This window comes from Lucilia sericata, unplaced genomic scaffold, assembly GCF_015586225.1.
Source record: "Lucilia sericata isolate MDLA Ls3-8-SP2 unplaced genomic scaffold, ASM1558622v1 Contig000022F_arrow, whole genome shotgun sequence".
Lineage (NCBI taxonomy): Eukaryota > Metazoa > Arthropoda > Insecta > Diptera > Calliphoridae > Lucilia > Lucilia sericata.
Window position 1 is genome coordinate 742,066 of NW_023994060.1, and position 20,970 is coordinate 763,035.

Here is a 20,970-nt window from a genome sequence, read left to right on the forward strand (position 1 = left end):
CTCAATACATTAGATCAGAAACCAGTCAAAAGTACAAAGTTCACTCCATATATGTCCCTGTTAGTTCCGAAGAAAGATTTTCAAAAATCTCTAATTTTAGATAAAATAAGTTTGATAACAATAATAATTTTATCAAGTTCTAACAATCGACGCATTATTGGTCTAGATTCTGAGGATTCTCTTCCGAATTAAAAAATTCATTTAAGAAAATTGATTTAAATACTTTAAAATATGGGGGTAGTGTATTTATGACTTGACATATAAACATTGAAACATGTAACAAGATTTAAATTATGTAAAATTAATGAAATGTTATCAAATAACAAAAAAGTACTCAAAAAGAAAAGACAGACAACTTACCAAATAATAAAGTATATCTTCCTTTCTGTCTTCGTAAATGATAAAAGCGTTAAGTATCCCTATTAATCATACAATGATTTTTATATGACATTTCGTTGATACAATAAAGTCCAAGATTTGAATTTGAGCAATAAAGATGCTACTAACTACTAGTGTTGCTGCCGGTGCTGATGGAAAGATAAAGTAACACTCAGCCAACCAAGCAGCAACATTAAGCAACAGGTGTTGAAGAAAATTAGTAAGATTTTCTGGTAGAAATAATGTCTGTGCTGTTAGTGTTGAAGCTACAACAACCACTTACATTGATAATGAAGATGATGATTAAACGTATAAAGATGATGTGTATAAGAAATTGCTTTAGTGTGTTGCTGTAGATAGTGCTGCTGGTGGTGGTGAAGATGATGTTGGTGTCGACAATGAAGACTGACAGTTTTGAGCTATTACTGAACAAGACGATGAAGCCGAACAACTACAACAGTTATAACAGCAACAATAAGACGTAGTAGAAGGAATAGTAGCTGATGAAGACATTGTTAAACTTAAATTTAAAGATGTCATTGATGAACTGTGTGATTTTGGTAAATTTGTTTGCAACACTGAAGATTCTGTAACTTTGACTGCCTGTACATCATTTTGACACATGGGTCGTTGTATGAAATGCTTCTCCCTGATTTTTATGGCTCTTGGTATTGTGGCATATGATGTTTCACATACTGTTGTTGGACAGGGTCTTTTATTATTGGCATTCATAAATATCTTGGGTGATTCCAAAAGACATGTTATATTTTCTTTGGTTCTCGTTAAATATATATCGGATGATATTGATAAATGTTCTATTTTATTATTGGGCTTTTCTCGCTGGCAACAGAGTTTTGAATTTATGTTCAAATTATTTTCAATACTTTTTATATGGGGTTTGTGCGTCAACAAGTTGTGATGTTTAGTTGCAACAGTTCTGGGTAAATCGTTAAATTGATTTGTGTTTGTTACTAAAGATGATAATGGTGATGATGATGTCTTTTGTTGCTGATGTCTTGTTACAAATTGTTTTTGTAATCCAGTGTGTGCACCCACAGGTTCGTGTGCCGGTTGTATTGCAAACAATTGAGGTTGAGATATTGCAGACAATATCGTTGTATGGCAAGTGTTGAAAATGTTGTTAGTTGTTGTAGTATTATTATGGCCATTTGTTAGATTTTCCATTGAATATGCTTTCGAGTTTAAAAGTTTTGTTAAAAATTTATTACATGTTGTACTTTTGTTGCCACTGCCACATTTGAAAAACTTGTCTGTTACTTTTCTATCACATTTTCTATTGATTGTTGTTGTACTACAAGTTTTTACATCAAACGATTTCTGCTCTAGATGTTGTAAGTCTGTCGTTAAGGATTTATGTACTTGTTGTTGCTCTGGTTGTTGTTTTTGCCTCAGACCTTCCAATGTTGTCTTCACCAGTTGTCGTTGTCTATTGTGCCGTCCGAAGATTTTCTGACGCACTTTATCTTCATTGCGACATAAATTGAAAGCACTTGTAATGGCCGACTGTATTTGTTCAGCAATTAAAGCTGGTCTTGGATAATAACGATCCCGGCACACTGGACACTTTTCAGCACGTATACGACAATTGACACACAGCAAATGACCATTTTGACATTGCATTGCGGGTGGTGTTATCGTGTCCAGACAAACGGGACATTCGATTAAACTTAATACAGTTTGTACTACGAGCGAGAGCCTTTGCAATGAACGTGGCATGGGTGCAGCACATAAACTCTAAAGAAATTGTTTTGGGGAGAAAAAAGAAAAGAGAAAAAAATCATAACAGTTTATGACTTTTTGTCATGTACATAGATTTTAAAAACAAATATTTATGTACATAAAACGAGGAAAGAAGTCAGTTTTTTGTAAATTTCCTTTATTTGGTACACTACGATTTGTGGGAAAGTATTTTAAGTTGAGTTTTCCTAAACATAAGACCTATATAAAGGGAATTAAAATACTGAAAGATTTAAGAAGTTTTATTATAGTCCTGTCTATAGGTTTTACTATAGTTTCGTCTATATTCTTAACTATAATCTCTCTTGAATTTTGACAATTGTCTATAGTATTGACTTTTTTCTTGTCTATTAGAGTGTACCGAGGAATTGCTTTTTAAGAATCTTAGGAATACCTCCCAATCGTTGTGTATTATTTTACTGAAAGGGTCTCTTCTCTTTCAAAAGAAATTTGAAAGGAGCCTTAGTTCCCTACCAGCGATTGAAGGTTTTGATCTAGAACAAAATGTTGAAAAAAATCTGTAATCTTTACAAAATGGGTTTCAAAAATTCCGTAATTTTGAGCTTGTTACATTTTTTAGCTTGTACATGGTCTATATTTTTGACTATAGCCTCGTGTACATATGGTCTCATCTATTGTTTTTAATACAGTGTCGTCTCTAGTTTTTTTTTACTATATTTATAGCATTTACTACAGTCTCGTTAATAGTTTTGACTATAGTTTCTACTACAGTTTTCGGTCATAGGTATTAGAGCTTTTAATTGATCAAACTCTTTACATTATTCGAATGTAGGCTACTTCTACTAATCGGCTTTGACATACTAATATATTTACATAGAACAAATAGAACTTTATTATATACAAATGTAGTAAGTATAAAATCCTTGTTTTTTTTCTCTTACCTCTTCATCACATTTAGTATTACAGTTGGTACTCCAGAGTAATAACGTGACTTGATGTTGTGAGGATTTTACCAATTTTGCAATTTCCGTGATACGCAAACCCAATACATCACAACCATTAACCTGTCAAGGAAAGATGCACAAATACAAATACAAAAAATATGTATAAAAATGAAAATCACAAGAAAAAATGAAACAGGTAAGTAAAAGTATCAAAAACATGTCCTGCCAAAAGTGGTATTAAAAAATAGAAGAGTAAAGTGAACTTTTTAAAATGCAACGAACGAAAAAAAAAAACACAAATAATGTTGTTAGTAGTTAATGCATTTTTTCTATCAAAAAATGAGAAAAAGTATTCTAAAATGACGTGCTCTACAAAAAAATACATATTTCGCTGAATGTAAGTTTTTTTGTGGAAAACTTCAAAAAAGAAGGTTCAAACATATTGAAAAGTTGTCAATAAATTATAAACCACTAAAAATGTTAAACACCATCAATCCAAATATATATTCTAGGGAAATGTACATACATATGTACAGAAAACAAGTAAGAAATTATAAACGATCATGGCCGGCCAGATGTTACTCTACACAAGTTATGACTTTTTCATAGTAAAGCATATGTTGAGAATTTGATTCCGATATACACATTTAAACAATTTGTTGATGAAAAACTAATTTTCTGTAAGACACTTTACATGGGGCCTGTAAGCAAATAAGGATCGATCAGCATAAATGTTGAATCAACTCAGAAAACAGTACAAAGCCGATTTCTACAATTTAAAATGGTTATATGACAACAGTACAAAGCCGATTTCTACGATTTAAAATGGTTATATGACAACAGTACAAAGCCGATTTCTACAATTTAAAATGGTTATATGACCAATATTTTTGTGCGTTGCAAACATCAGCACAAACCCAATATACCCAAACCAATAGTGTTTAGTATAAAAATAATGCAACAAAATACAAATATTTCGTCAAGTCATATTTTTCACAAAACCAATTCTTGTATACTGCATATTTAACAGCTTAAAAAGAAATGTTAAACACTATTATCCTATATACACTGTTTTACCGACCACTACTGACAGCTAACATACACTAGTTGTATTTACAGTACATGTCTACGCAACATACAGTATTGTAGCAACATTGTTTAATGTTAAAGTGTTTCTCAACCTACTGTACGCTTGTTAAGCTGTTAACATTAAACAAAAACCAGTTCAAGTTAGTATCTCTACATTAAAGTTTATAAACATTTTTGTTGTTGTATATACTTTGAAACATTTCTATAACACATTTTCTGTTTTAATGTGTTTTTTGTAAACTGGATATTTGTACTGTGTGTTTAAATTTGTGTATTTTTTATTTGATATTTAGTAAATACCCTACAAACATTTTCTATTGCGGAAGTTACCCGTATGAAACTTCCAAACGTGCTAAAAGCTCGCCAGCGATGTTGCGGAAGTATAAGAATTCTTGTCACCAGTCGGGAAGAACTGATGCCGAGCTGGGGAACGTCTAAGAGTAACGTGGAATATTCTTCTGGAAGACCCGCAGAAGAAACTTCTAGATGACTCTTGGAAGTAAGGTATTGCCAAAGACTCTTCTAGATGTAACCAGGAAGTCACTTTTTGAAGTGACTACTTAGTATCATCTAGAAGTGTTCATATCTTATCTTCTAGAAGATGAGTTTTCTCATCATCTAGAAGATGAGTATTCTCTTCTTCTAGAAGATGAGTATTCTCGTCTTCTAGAAGATGAGTTTTCTCTTCTTCTATTTGTATACTCACCAAAATAAAATCTATAAAAATAAATCTAAATAAAATGAAATTTTATAGTTTTTATTGAAATAATTGAAATAAAAATAGTAGAAAAAATAACAGATTTAACAACTAATCGCAAAAAGTAATATATGTACATTAGACCGAAACAAAATTAAAAAAAAACAAACAAAAATTAAAAAAAAATAATTCCAAAATACCTTTTTTTTAATTTGGTCCAGCTCACGAACGGTCATCGCTAGACTTAAAATATTTTGGGAATTATCATAAAACAAAGCAAGGTAAATTTTGAGAGGGGTAACAAAAACACGTTTTTGCTTTCCATACAGAGTGAGTACTAATGTACATATGTATCAAAAATTTGGAATGATTACCTTATAATAAGATAATTTTCAGGAAATCTGTATTAATATTCCAACTGTTGACTGGTATACTTCCAAAAATTGTAAAACGTTGGACTCTAAAATATTTTTGTAGTTCTTCATAAATTTTATGATCAATCCATCAAATTGTAAGAGTTATATTTTGGAACGCATTAATCCTTCAACGAAATAAACAAAAATAATGTTATAATTAATATTGAATATATGTACATACTTTTGTATTTATTGAAATTACCTGTTATACTTTAGGAAGCAATAAAAATGGGATTCTCTTATGATCTATTGATCATTTCCCACCGAAATTTAAACGTTCAGATCCATTTTTTACATTTTCTGCAAATAATCGACATTTTTAATGGAACCGAAATAAGACATACCAGACTTACCAGATCCCTTTTTTATATTTTAATTCGGTTAGAAGTATTTTAATAGGGGGTACAATATTAGCTACTGCTTTCTAAAAAAAAAATAAAATAATTAAAAATTTATTTATTTATTTATTTATTGTTTTGAATCAGTAAAAACATTACCTTTCATGAACATTTTTTAAATAACTTGGAATTAAACCGTCTATAAAGATCTGAAATTACTAAGTCATGGATTATTTTTAAAACTATTTACAGTCATTAACGATAGAAACACCTTAACGACCCTAAACGGGATATTGCTTTTGACACTAATACTGCAATACTATTTTTTGTTTGCTCTCTTCTAATTAAGGAGTTATACACTTTCAAAAACTTAAAAATATTAGTAAAGGCCTATAATTAGAATAATTAAATCCAAAGCTATATGAAAATTAATAAAATTGTATTTAAAAAAGGTGATTTTAAAAATATTTGATTGTAATATTAAATATCTTATATGGGCAATTTCGTGTCAAGTGAAGTCGAAAAATAATTTATGTATAAAACAGTAGTATTAATTTGAATATAATGATTCCAGCTAGCGTTTAAATACTTAAGTAAAATTTTAATGCATTTTTTTTGTTACGATAATGAAATACAAATAAAATTTTAGCTCATAGTGATCATACGTAATCTAGAAACAGGACCTAAACGCGCAAATAGTTTAAAAAATATTGGAAGTTAAGTTTTAACTCAAATAAATCTAAATAGGTTAAAAATGCAATATTCATCAAATGAAAGCCGAAACGTACAACTTGAAAAAGTCTTTAAATGCTTATAACTCCTAAACCAATTAATAGAGAGACGAAATTTAATATAAAATCATTTTTAATTAAACATATTAGACTTCGTTTAAAAATAATGAAAATGGAAGCCGTTTAGAGTTGTTAACTTATTCCTAAAATAGTATTTTAATGTAAAATATGACAACTTACTTTTTAATTTTATTTATATAATCCTTGAAGATAATTACTTTTTGGAATATATTTAATAAACTTCACCAATTAACAAAACCTTCTTAAATGTTTTAACATAACACTGTCAAATAGGTTTTTTTTATTACTTAAGATTCACAATATATTAATTACACTATTTTTCTATAAATATTATCAATATTATTCAATAACTCATTTAAGTTTTACAATGAATAATTAAAACTGAACATGACTGGACAAAACACAAAACATCACTGAACTTAGCAAAATTTCTGCATTATTTATTTTTATTTTTTCGCGTTCACGCTAAAAAATGGAGTATTTATATTTTTTTGTTTTTGTACTCTTCTTACTATCATCCGGAAGTAACCTAAAAGTATACTTCCAGACGGAAAACTAGAAATCAATGTATTTTGTTTTTGTAAAATGTGTGCTCTCGTCTGACAATCGTACAGAAGTGACTACAATCCACATTTCCAGATGAATAAAATACAACATTAATGTGAACACTCTTCAAACTGTCTTCCAGAAGTGACATAAACATACAAATCAAGAAGATACAAATTAGGAAACAATGTATTTTGTTATTGTAAAATGTGTGTTCTCACCCAACTCTCATTCAGAAGTCACTAAAACGTATACTTCCAGATGAAATAAATTCAACAGTCATGGTTTTTTGTTTAAGCAAAATGGATGCACTCTTCTAACTATAATCCGGAAGTAACTTAAAAGTATATTTCTAGAAGACGAAAATTCGAAATCAATGTATTTTGTTTTTGTAAAATGTGCGTCCTCGTCTGACAATCGTCCAGAAGTGTTTCTGACGTGGCGTCGGGGGTGATGCGCAATAGTTTTGTCTTCTAAATGTTTGAAGGGTATGTACATACATTTGTGAGTCTGTATGTAAGTATATCCGTATCTACACACTGATGTAATCTGTATACACTTCTATCCATAGGTATACCAGTATTTAGTTATTAAAGTTTAACATTTATATTTCATTTTGAACTTGACCTTGTTTACCTTACAATGCAACGTACATATTTGTTTAGAAAAAATGCGGTGGAAGTCATTAGTAGCAAAGAATTTACTAGATACGAAACAAATATAATAAACGCTTTTACAAATGTGCATTTGGTTTTTTGACATTTCCTTCATAAATTTGTAAAGAATGTTAAAAATTGTTTAGTTTTTATTTTTATACATTCTATTTGCAACTTTTTTTGGGGGAAAATAATGAATAATGGACTTTTAATATTTATTAAACTAGCTATACACAGTGTGCCTTGCTACCCTAAAAACAATGTACATAGTAAATAAAAGAACCCACTTAATGATTTTTAAGATTCTAACCTATTATAGTTTTCCAGATATACATTTTTTGCAAATTTTCCCGAATGTCAAAATTCTTCACGTAAAATTTGAAGATTCCAGCACTTATAGTTTCTCAGACGTGGGTGCTCTAAGCCCCCCCAGATTAAAGTCCACCCTTTTTCTCCAAAATGTTCAGATGAATATTAGAGAATCTAGTTTTTTTAGTTCCCCAGATAAACGAATTTTGTATTTAATTCATATGGGAGGCGGACTACCTCATTGGTAGTCCGCCAATTTATTACCCAAAATGTTTACATGGATGTTTAAGTTCATCGTGTAAATTTTAAGATTTTAACTGTAATAGTTTCCAAGATAAATTAAGGTGGAGGTGATACGACCTCTGCCGCTAGTCCGCCCACTTTTTGCCCTAAATAATCATATTGACACTAAAGTGGCTTCGACAAAATTTGAGAACTATCTCAGATATACTGATTAAATATTTTATTAATATGGGCGTGGCTCCTCGCCCATATGAAATTTCAAAGTAAAAAGTAGCCTAACCTCTCCTAGACATACAGGAATACACTGTGAAAATTTCAAGAAAATCTGGCTTTCGTTCTATTATAATGTTTAGTCAAATCAATTCTCTCTATTCAACTCTTACATGACCATGCCCATAGCTTCCCACTTCTAGCCAATCTGTAATTAGTTATTGATGCATAAGAATGAAATAAATTATTTGTTTTTTACTCATATACTAGTCACTTTTTTGACTGATTTAGACTGATGATTTAGACTGCTCTTTTTTCGCAAGTGTCGAAAATAGTTTGTCGCAATTATTTGCTATAAATTTGTAGCTAGTTTTCTATTACGTTAGCTACCGAGCAAAAACTCGAACTTACTCAACAGCTGACTTTTCAATGGCTTTCTTATGTCATCTGCATTACTTTTTTTAGTCACCATTGACATATAATCATTTATGGGCAAATTCGATTTAGATGAAATTTGCACCAAGGTTTGTACTATTTTATATTAGGTCGGACACAAACTTTTAAAAACTGCCGGAGTTAAAGGGTTTCAATCAAAGTGGGTAATTTTGGTCCTACAGGGTTTTTTTCAAATGAGTTAAACTTTTCACCTATTTGTCCTAGCAAAAATTGTGCAAAGGAGTTTAGATAGCTATTTCTTCACTCTTTCCAAAAAAAAAAAAAAAATATATATATATATATATATTTTTAAATATTGCGTCTGTCCTACCATCCAATAGTACCAACCTTTGTGCAAATTTCATCCAAATCTATGTTTTAAATTGTGTCACTTGACACGAAATTACCCACTCGTAAATATGGATATTACTTTTCAATGTAAGTTTTTGCTGGGTATGACATAAATATTTAAAATTTAAATTCTCAACAATGTTCTGATGCAGTTATTTATATTATGTTGTTAATTAACTTAATATTGTGCTAATTACATTATTATAATCTATTCTGAAATGACGTACCAATAGAACAAAATAAATAGCAATAAAATAAACAAATTGCTTTTGCATTCAAACAGTTTAATAGCTAATATATTATTTTAGCACTTTTAATATTAAATTTAAAAAAAATTAACATTTGAAAATTTTATGCTAAACTCGTGATTTTCTCAATATTTATTAGGAGTCTTTAAAATAAATGTGATATAAAAGTAATTTGTTGGGGTTTTTTTGAAAATGTCAAAACTCTTAAAATTTACGCTTTCTTTTCTAAAAAATATAATTTTTTTGCAAAAAACAAAGTTTTATAACGATTTTTGAAAGAATGCCTTCGAAGAGGCCAATTTTCATTTTACAGAACTTTATAGATTATACTTAGTTTGTCTATGTAACTACTTAAGTGATAAATAGATTATAAACTAATTTTTAATTTTATTTTTTTCTATTATTAATTGAAAATTCTGAATACAAAATTGATTAAAAACTGATTTTCTGAAAATGTTTTATATGGAGGATAAGGTTATATATGGGCCGATTCTCATAAAATTTTGTGGAACGAGTTTATATAAAATTTATTTATGCTAAATTTCATCGTGATATTAATAATAAGAGAATTATGAGTCATTATAATTAAAGTCATTTTCTGAAGAAGGGTTTGTATGGGGACTAATAACGGCCTCAATTGCTAATAGATTTAAAAAGAAATTGGGTTTTACTTTGTAAAATCATCTCCAAACTTGGAAAACGGTGCAAACTAAAATCATAAATATGTTAGCCAATGGAATGCACATGTATTTTTCTTTCTTTCTGTGAGAGGGACCCGTAACTTAGAAGTCCTCTGCACTTGCTTGATAGGGTTTCGCTTGATTTATAAAGTTAAACCCATTAACATATATTAAGCCCTAATAAAAAGTTCAATATATAGGTTTTACATTTTATATACTTTGTTTTATTTAAAAAGAAATACAAAAAAGTAATAAATAAATTTAAGTAGAAAATTACTTTCGTATGATAATGATATAAAAGAAGAGAAAAAAGAAATGTAATAAATGTAACATTTTTTTTGTAACGTGACCTCATTTAATATTCATTATTTTTGCATCTCACTAAAATATGACAGTCATGTATAATTATTAATTAAAAATAATTATCACTTTTACGCACATTCATATCAAATTAATTAATAAATATGTTAATTTTATGTATATACATACATATGTATGTATGTATGTAAATATGTAAGTGCGAGTGTAACGAAAAAGTAGTAATATTTATGTACACATCCTGCAGTTCTTGGACAAATTTTCTTTAAAAGTTATTTAATAAAATAAATGGCAGTGTGAGACCATTGATTTCGACGGTTTTCTAGGCGAAAAGTAATCACAATGTGGACACAAAAGTTAATACTAGAGTGATAGAGTGTTGCCTTAAAACTACAGACAATTTGGGCAGAATAATAAATAATAGTAATTTACGAAAATATTTTATTTATAAAATACATACATACATACATATATTAATATGTATATGTAATTGATTGATTTGTTGCACATTGTAGGTTTCTTTATACAGGGTAATACAAATACTGGTAGCATTTCAAAAAGTAAATCAAATAAAGACGTCGGATAACACGACATATTTTCGGCGCTACTCAGTACACGGTGTGAGGACCCTTTGAGTTGTTCTTAAAGCCATTCTGATGAATTGGTTTGTATCAAATGTACAGTTTAGAAAGCACAGAGTTCACTTTGGAAATATGTAAATAATATTTTCCAACGCTGTTCAAGTATAAAGTCGTTCTAGTCCGCTGAGATATATCAAAATTTACGTGTGTCAAAATAACTTTTGATTTAAAAGGTACCAGTAGTTGGAGCACCCTTTACATAGTTAAATACATTTGTATGTAGCAGTTAAATTGAGTGCAAACGTGTTACTTTTCTAACTTACACTCCGACAATTATTCTACTACACTCTCATAATTTAATAAATTTATATCCATATATGCTTATTAATTTTAACACCATAACGCTTCGATGGTTAGAACTATACGATGATAGTTGTATATCAAATATTTACAATTTTCAAAATGCATACATTTATTATAATTATAATTATTACAATTAAATAATTGTAATACTAATATGTTAACATACATATGTATTCACATAAATTTTTGCAGCTGCTGCTACAGTCGATGCTGGTTCTGCGTTTATACTTAATGAATATTTATTTGTTTAAATATTCATAATTTTCCACATTAGCGAATTTATAATAAACATAAATAATAAATAAATAGTACATATTTTTTTGAGGAGAAATGTGCACAATGAAGTCTCTGGTGATGTTACAATATATTATTTGAAATTTAATTGATTTTTTATTTGAAATACAGTTAGGTATGTATTAAAATGCGCTTGAGGGTAATGCTTATCTAAAGTAATTAATTACATAGTTAATTCTTCAATTACAAGTAATTGTAATTGCCAAAACTTCTATTGTAAGTAATAGTACTTGGTTATTGCTCAATTATACATTAAAAATTATTGTAATTGACCAAAGTTCAATTACAATTTCAGGTAAGGCTTCAATTACCATTACTTCTAATGTAATTGTAATTGAAAATGCCTAAAACTAAAAGGTACAGTTTTGTGAAGATCAGACATATCTAATCATCGCACAGACCGAAGCACTACACCAAACAGGTGAAAAAGGGGTTGTAACAGGGGAAAGGGAAGAAAACTCTTATTCTGAATTGTCTTAAAACACCCATACACCATAACATAAATTAAACAAAATATTTTATATTATGTATAAAAAAATATACTTAACCCTTTTTTAAGTTTGTATTTTTAGACATATTATATAGAAAATCGACCGTAAAAATGTATGACATACATATGTATATGATTGGTTTAAAAAACAATTTTTTGTAACACATCGAAATATTCGTCTACGACCCACAAAAGTATATATGTATATTCTGGGTCCTTATTAAATTCTAAGACGATCTAACCATGTACGTCCGTCTGTCTGCCTGAAAGCACGATAGAGTCCGAACGGAATAAACTAGAGGGTTGAAATTTTCCACAAATATTCTCTATAGATAAGGTTTAAAATGGGCAATATCGGTCCAAGTTTTCGGATAACCCCCATACAAGTGGACCGTCGAAAACAGCTTTAACAGACATATTTGTTATAAAAGTACGAGTATTGCGACGAAATTCGACATAAATAAGTTTCATATGCGCCGAAATCTCCCTACCAAATTTTATGAGGATCGGTCCATAATTGACCCTACCCCCCATAAAAGGTCCCCTTCGGAAAATCACTATAACGCTCATTACTAGCTTCAAAATAATAATAAAATGTCATGCTAGTCAAAATCTCTCTACCAAATTTTATATGGATCGGTCAATAATTGACCGTACCCTCATACAAGGTCCCCTTCAAAAAATTACTTTAACGCTCATTACTGGCTTAAAAATACGAATATAGCAATGAAATTTTACATAAGTAAGTCCCTGACGAGCCAAAACCTCTCTACCAAATTGTATGTGGATCGGTCCATAATTGACCCTACCGCTCATATAAGGTCCCCTTCAAAAAATACTTTAACACTCATAAATGGCTTAAAAATACGAGTATAGCGATGACATAAGTAAGTCCCTGACGAGCCAAAATATCTCTACCAAATTTTATGTGGATCGGTCCATAATTGACCCTACCCCCCTTTATAAGGTCCCCTTCGGAAAATCACTATAACGCTCATTACTGTCTTAAAAATAAGAATATAGCGATGAAATTCGACACACATAAGTTTCATGCGAGTCAAAATCTCTTTACCAAATTGTATATGGATCGGACAATAAATGACCATATCCTCGATATAAGTTCGCCTTCAAAAAATTACTTTACTGGCTTAAAAATACGAGTTTAGCAATGAAATTTGACATAAGTATGTCTCTTATAAGCAAAATCCTCTTTAGCTAATTTTATGTGGATCGGTCCATAAGTGTCCCTATCCCCATATAACGTCCCCTCCAGATAATTATTTAACGGTCATTACTGGCTTAAAATTACGAGTGTAGAGATGAAATTTGACATAAGTAAGTTTTAAATGTACATGAGTAAAGAATACGTATTCTCTAAATTATTATAAAAAAGTGAGATTTTCTCGAAATTCGCCGAGTTTAAATCGCAAGGTACAGCTAAACTGTTAGAAGTATTGATCTATTTTTGTTTACATTTTTATTCATTTATCTATTGTTCATAAATCCTCATGAGTTCTCCTAAAAATGTTTAAATTTGTTTAACAAATTTTCACAAAAACTGAAATTGGAGTTTTGAAACAGCCGTTGAATAAATCAAACTTTTTTGACCATAGCTGAGAACAAATTTGCGTTATTTTAAAAGGACAAAAACTAATATTCGACTAAGTATAGATATATTTAAAGTAACAAAATTATTTTTTTTTTTTTAGAATATATCCCAAAAAGAAGTAAATTTTTTGTCACATTTTGAACTCTTGTGCTGTGAGAAACGTTAATAATAAATTTGAGCAAAAACTAAAACAAACGATTTTCCCCTTGTAACTGCACCTGGAAACTTCTGGGCCGTTACAAGCTTGGAAGAAAGGAGGATGTATATATGTACATCAAATCCGAAATACATCTAGGCCTTTATCGGGCCTGTTGTGCACTCCTTTACCAGTGCCTGAGGTGGGAATTGAACCCACCATCTCAGGTCTACCAGACTAAAACACTAACCTACCGAAGACCACCTAAAAAATAATAAAATGTCATTAAACATTTTTCCCGAAACGACTTTTTTGGGATCATGTCAGTCATATAGTAAATAAGCTATATGTTGTACATAGTTTAACAATATGGAAATAGTACTGTTTATATAAGATATTATATTCTTTGTTAATTTATAAATTGCAAACGCGCAAATGAAATTCTGCCTATAAAAACTCTCGTAAAATAAAAATAAAGACTTGAAAAATATATATGTATAAATGAATTTATTGTTTCCAAAATTTGTACTTCAACGTGATACAAATAGAATGACGAAATATTGACAAAAAGCCAACAACGAACAAAAAAAGGAAAAATGTGACAAAATATGTATGTGGAGATGCAAACAGAATGTGAATTTGCATTTGCAAACAGCAAACAATAACGATAAAACAAATACAATAAATTGCACTTTATAAAAGCAGAAAAAAATTTTTGCACACAAAAGCCAATAGACCCCAAAACACATTTAGTTTCGTATACTGACCTCTAAAACACAATCGCCGGCTTTTAAATCACTTTTAGCGGCAGGTGTAAAATTATCCACAGCACTAACCTAAACCCAAAAAAAATTAATATTAAAAATGTAAACAAAATTTACTAAAGGAAAATAATTTCTACCCAAGGATAAGGATCCCATTTAGTGCGGGTCAAGTGAAAACCACAGGCTCCATTGGGAGATTTAACGATTTTTATAAAACGCACAGAAGACTCATAATGATCATCATCATACTGCTCATCCTCCTCTTCTAGAGGTTCATTGAAAATTTCACTTTTTTTATCTTTTAAAACCCCATTCAATTCATTATCTGTTTGTTTATTTATATTAGAGTTAAAATTTATTTCATTATCTAAATCTTGTGGAGATTTAGTTTTAATTGCTATTAATTCTACATCATTTTGTTCTATTATCATTATTATATTATTATTATTGCAATTATTTTCTATTAATTGTTTTATTTTATTTTTATATATGTATGTATACACGTTAAATATCAGAGACGAGCTGATTCGTGTCAAGACGTGTGTTATATTGACGCGTTTTAAAATTATACTAAAATTTGTTTTGTTTTCATTTATTATCTAGGTTTCTTTATTTATATTTATTTATTTAGCTTCTCTTATGTGGTTTTCTTAACTCTTTAACTTTTCAAAATGTAGTATTATTAACAGATTTTTTTTTTTATTTTCTGCTTCTTTAGCATCATATTTGTAAAAAAAATATTTAATTTATTATTACTCTATGTGCCCTACGCTCTATAAAAAGGGCATGCCATGTTGTGTAATTGAAATGTATGAGATTTTTATTTAATTTTTTTATTATACATAAAAGATGAGATCTTTTTGTATTTGTATAATTTAAATTAAACCAGTTTACTAATTGAGCTAATTTTTTAGATAAAAATAATTATAAAGTTAAGGCAGTTTTATTAAACAACAAACCTAAATAAATATATAGCGTCTAAAAATTATATATGGGCAAATCCATACCAACGTTCATGACATTTGTACGCCTTCAATGTGGTAAATATTTTGCAAAAATAAATTTGTCACTATGTTCCATGAAGGAATGATACTTCGAAATAACGAGGATATAGACGAAAAAGTAGACAGCTGCCCTTTGCGAGAAAGGAGATCTGCCTAGGAGAAATCCTGGGTAACAGTATAGATCCGGAACCTTGGGGAGACTCTTCGCAAACTATTTAACTGGAGATGGGGTAAAAAGATCGCAGTATAATGTTATGAGTATCGTAGTAAACTTGGTGAATATAAAAAATTCAAAAAGCCAAACAAAGGAGTTTCCGTAAATGACGGATCGAAAATAAAAAAAATCCTTTCCAAAACTTATGTCCAACCGGAATTTAAGATCGATTACACGGGCTGAAGGAGACAATGAAACTCCTAATGGACTCTCATTTCCCACCTGGTATATCGAGTATCATAGATGAACCGATATTGGAGGAAGGGAAGGCTCAGAAAGAGCTAATATGGAATCAGGAATGGCAGCTATAGGGCCGGATGGCATGTTCCCGCTACTTTTGCAGATGGAGGCGGGACAGATTTCCGTACATCTGTCACAGATTTTCACTGCATGCTTGAAATTCACATATACCCCAATTAAATAGCAGGATGCTAGGGTAATATTTATACCCAAACCAGGAAAACCTAGCTACGTGATACCTAAGTCCTATCGACTTTACTACTACTTTAAACCTCGGAATAGAAAGTCGATAGCATGGTTAAAAGCAGCATACCATACAATGACCTTAAATATAAGCAGCATGCTTATGTAATGGGACGATCGGTGGAAACCGCTTTAAATGAAGTTGTCCACTACATAGGTGAATCTTTCGATAGCAAACTGTATACACTGGCAGTATGCATCGACATCGAAGGCGCCTTCAATAACGTGCACACTGATACTCTTATCCAATCCTTAGACCAGTTTTATGTTGACCGGGTGCTCCGTAACTGGATCAACTACATACCGAGGAACAGAAGCTGCGAGATTTACCACACACGCCACAGGGTGACATTATGTCTCCTTTACTCTCGTTTAGGGCCTCCTAAGGACCCTAAACGAGAAAGAACTTAGATCTGTCTGCTATGCAGATGGCGTCGTATTTCGTCTAAGGGGAAGGGATACAAATTACTTGTGTAGAAGAGCTGAGGATGGCTCTGATTACGGCCTTGAGGTGGGCTCAACCGAGAGGCCTCAATGTTAACCCGTCGAAGACAGAAATCTGTCTTTTCACAAGAGATACAAAAATTTCTAAATATACAGAACTCTGTTTCCTGGGCAAGAAGATACCTGTGACAGACAGAGTTAAGTACTGTAATCCTGTAAACTGGAAATTAAAAAGGAGACACCACATAAAAGATAGGATCAACAAGGAACATCGGTGCTGGGCAATATGTAGGAGAACTATAGGCATGAAATGGGGTTTTAGTCCTACTACATTGGCTTTATAAAAGTGTAATTACACCAATTTTAGCTTATGCTTCAATAACCTGGTTGACTTCTTTGGACAAAAAGTGCAATATCAGACTACTTGGGTATAAGTGGTGCCATGAGTACTACGTCAACCAAGGCTCTGGAAACGTTGCTAGATATTCCTATTGAAACATATTTAAGATGTGAGGTGGCACTTACAGTCGAACGGCTTTTTACTTTAGGCAAACTGGCCAAAAGCGGTTATAGAACATGTCATCAATGTATACTAGACACATTGGAAGGTTATACACAATCATCGGACGTGCCTAATCGCATACCAGACACAGAATATGTCGGAAACTTTTAAACGCTGATCCCAGATAGACTGTCTTGGTCAAGCGGAACATTAGATCAAATCCCCGTAGGAATCTGTTGCTACACTGATGGCTCTAAATTGGGAAACAAAGCGGGCCTGGGGTTCTACATTGAAAACCCAGCAACAGAAATTTACCACCGTTTAACTAATCACAACACAAGCTTCCAAGCAGAAGTACGAGCAATAACGGAATGGGTAAATATGGCGCCCACAGGACTTAACATATTTTCCGACAGCCAGAGGGCTATTGGGGCAATATTAGAAAAAGTTAAATATAAGATCGTATTGGATTGTAAGAAAGCTTTAAGTGAATACTTTCCCAGAGGCTTACGTCATATTGGTGTCAGGCCACTAGGGAGCAGTCGTAAACGAAAGGGCGAATATATTAGCTTTAAAAGGAAGGGAGCTCAAGGTTTTTGTGCAGATCAGACAAATGTAGATCATGTGGAGAAGACAGTGAAACTCTGGAGCGCTTTCTTTCCCACTGTCAGACATTCGATATATCCAAATATCTTAGGAGTGATACTATTCCGGATATAACATTCCTCACGAACACTGATTGGAAAATTATAAGGAATTAAGTCCAGGAAACTGAGTTTCTGAACATTGAAAGATAATACATTCAGTGACCACAATAAAAGGAATGGAGCTTAAGGTTTTTGTGCAGATTCAGACGAATGTAGATCATGTGGAGAAGACAGTGAAACTCTGGAGCACTTTCTTTCCCACTGTCAGACATTCGTTATATCCAAATATCTTGGGAGTGATACTATTCCGGATATAACATTCCTCACGAACACTGATTGGAAAATTATAAGGAATTAAGTCCAGGAAACTGAGTTTCTGAACATTGAACATTGACCACAATATTTATTTTATACAAACATCTTTCTTCCATGAAAATGAGCGCACAACAGGTCTGGTAGTGGGCTAGGTGTATTTTTTCTGATTTGATGTAATAAACATTTTCCTATCAACATAACCTTACTTTTTCTTAAATTTTATAAATTTTTTTGTTTGCTTTATTTAATAATAATGTTATTATATTATTATGTTTAATTTCGCTTAAATTTACGAAAAAAATATTACAAAAGGTTTTCGTACTGTCTCACGAAGGTAAAGAGTATGAATTTAGAAAGACAACACAGATTTTACGGTAATTTAGACGTCCCTTAAGACTGCAATTAAGAGACTTATAAGCATGTCAAAGAAAAGTTTAGGGTCATTCAACAGTGATGGTAAGTTTTAAGTAAAATTTAATTGTTGTAACTTATTTTTTAAGTTCTTAGAAAATTTCACCTTACAAATAGATAATAATGTTTAGTTAGATGAAATTATTGATCGGTAACAATTTTAAGCTATTGATTAAATTTTGCCACAAATCACATTTTTCACAGAATAAAAAATAAATATTCCAAAGTACAAAAAAGTAGGGTACCTTGTGGTCAACTTAGATTTTAAATTTTTTTTGTAAAAATCATTTTATTTTATATTCATTTATTTGTTTTATTGCTGATGCTTTACCTAGAGAGGTTTACTCTAGACAACAACAGAAAAAATAATAAAAAAAAATGTGTAAAAAAACATAATTTTGTATCTCTCTTTTGGTAGATGTATCTTTTTTCAACGATTTCATAATCAACAGATGTGTTTACATTTTTTTAGTACAAATTTTAACTTGTGTTGTTGTTAGCTTTGTCTTATTGACTACTAGTTTCAAAAAGAACCGTCGTCATAGTCGTTTCATTAAGCAAATGAATCACTTAAATAAAAATATGAATATCTATTAAACACCCTCAATTTTTGTTTGTATGCATGTATATATTTTATATTAAATTAATCTAATGTTTATGCATAATTAATATACATATTTTGATTTTTGCATAATTAAATTGCATTTTTTGTTCAGATTAAATATAAAAAAACTTATTTTTGTTATTTAAAATTTTTCCCGTTTAGTTTAATGAACTTTGAATTTGTTGTGTTTTTAATTTCTCAGCAGCCAAGTGTAAACTTGTTCTAAATAAGCATTACAAACGAGTTTAATTGAATTTCAAAAATAATTAATTTCGGTTAGTAAATGAGTAATTTGTAGCTAATATATCAAAATTTGTAATTTGAAAAATGAAGAGAATAAATTGTTAATTTGAAAAGATTGAAAACTGAGTTGTTTCTAAAGGGAAGTAAAAAGTTGTTTTTGAATTTTAGGAAGTTCTAGCTAATCAAAAAATCCCCTAATTTGTGACGAAATTGGAAAATATTTATATGGATTTTGTGGAATTTATTTCTTAAATACATATACATTTGTATATAATTTGTTTATTGTAAGACAAGCATAAGTCAATATATTCAAAATCGTTTTTCTCGAAACGATGTTTTTGGAGTTATGCCCGTAGTTAATGAGCAATATGGTATAATTTAAACATATTATAAATATTAAGAAAATTACAAAAGCATTACTGCCCAGTTGTCTATTTCTTGTTATAATAATATTCGACATTTGAAATAAATTCAATATTAATTTAAGTCATATAATAATCGTTCAATACGCCCATATTAGTGCCAACAGTATATTATCTGTTTGGTATTGTTTGTAGCAAGTTGATTGACCGATTTTTTTGGCAATGAACGACACACATTTCTACATAAAAAATAAATTAAAAAAAGTTCAGTGCTACCGAAATAAAACGAAAATGTTATTGACTTTCATTTTCAATCGTAGCCAATATTCACAAATAAATATGAGTACGAATAAAAACTTGCAAACGAAAAATATTAACGCTTGGATGACAAATAAAACTAAGAGGTAAACGTTTAGAAAAATTAATCTACACTTGGAGAAAATTGTGTGAAAAAACAAAACAAGTTAGAGAGTTATATTCTCAGCATCAAAGCTTATATGGGGTAATGAGCGTTAAAGTAAACTCTGAACCGATTTGGTTCTTATAAAACTAGATTCTGTCCTAATATTGGGAATAGGGTAAATTATAAACTGATACTCATAAAATTCTATCAATATATATTAATTCCTATAAAACTAATTTATATTGAAAATCACCGCTATAATTCAGAATATAGGGAGTAGTATCAATCTTGTGCAAAATTTCATCACAATTGCTTACTAATTAACGTATTTATGACAGTTTAAACTGTATTCCGGAGAGCGCCCATACACGTTATGCGAACACATGGACCAATATAGCTCAATTTCAATACTAAATAGTTCCTATCCATGGAGAAGATTTGTGCAAAATTTCAGCTCTCCAGCTTTTCCCGTTTATTAGCCCCTATACTCACCTTGAGGTTCCTTCGGGATTCCACGTAGTGGCTGTGGTTTAAACACAAATTCGCGGGGAGAAAATGTTGATTTAAGGACTGATATATCCAAATGCTATACACAGATGTCACTGGGTGATGTGACAGAGCAACATATGCTGAATTCCTGAACCCGTTAAGTATCTCTTACTCTTCGCGTAGTAGGGCGCCACTATAGGTTGGGGAATTTTCAGGTTGACAC

The 20,970-nt window shown here is 30.5% G+C and overlaps 1 protein-coding gene across 3 annotated transcripts in view; it reads right to left on the minus strand.

The window, feature by feature from the left end:
- Positions 1–15,192, minus strand: part of LOC119608801 — a 103,485-nt gene extending 88,293 nt beyond the window's left edge. For 2 of the 3 annotated variants that reach the window (XM_037963335.1, XM_037963342.1), the window contains exons 1-4: positions 14,764–15,170; positions 14,630–14,698; positions 3,039–3,161; positions 361–2,133 (exon numbers count right to left, since the gene is read on the minus strand). In XM_037963335.1, coding sequence (XP_037819263.1) covers positions 718–2,133; positions 3,039–3,161; positions 14,630–14,698; positions 14,764–15,057 — 1,902 coding nt within the window. In that variant the 5' untranslated portion in view covers positions 15,058–15,170 and the 3' untranslated portion in view covers positions 361–717. Of the gene's footprint in view, positions 1–360; positions 2,134–3,038; positions 3,162–14,629; positions 14,699–14,763 lie in introns of all 3 variants that reach the window. The other variant, XM_037963331.1, reaches the window with a different exon arrangement.
- Positions 15,193–20,970: the final 5,778 nt, after the last annotated feature.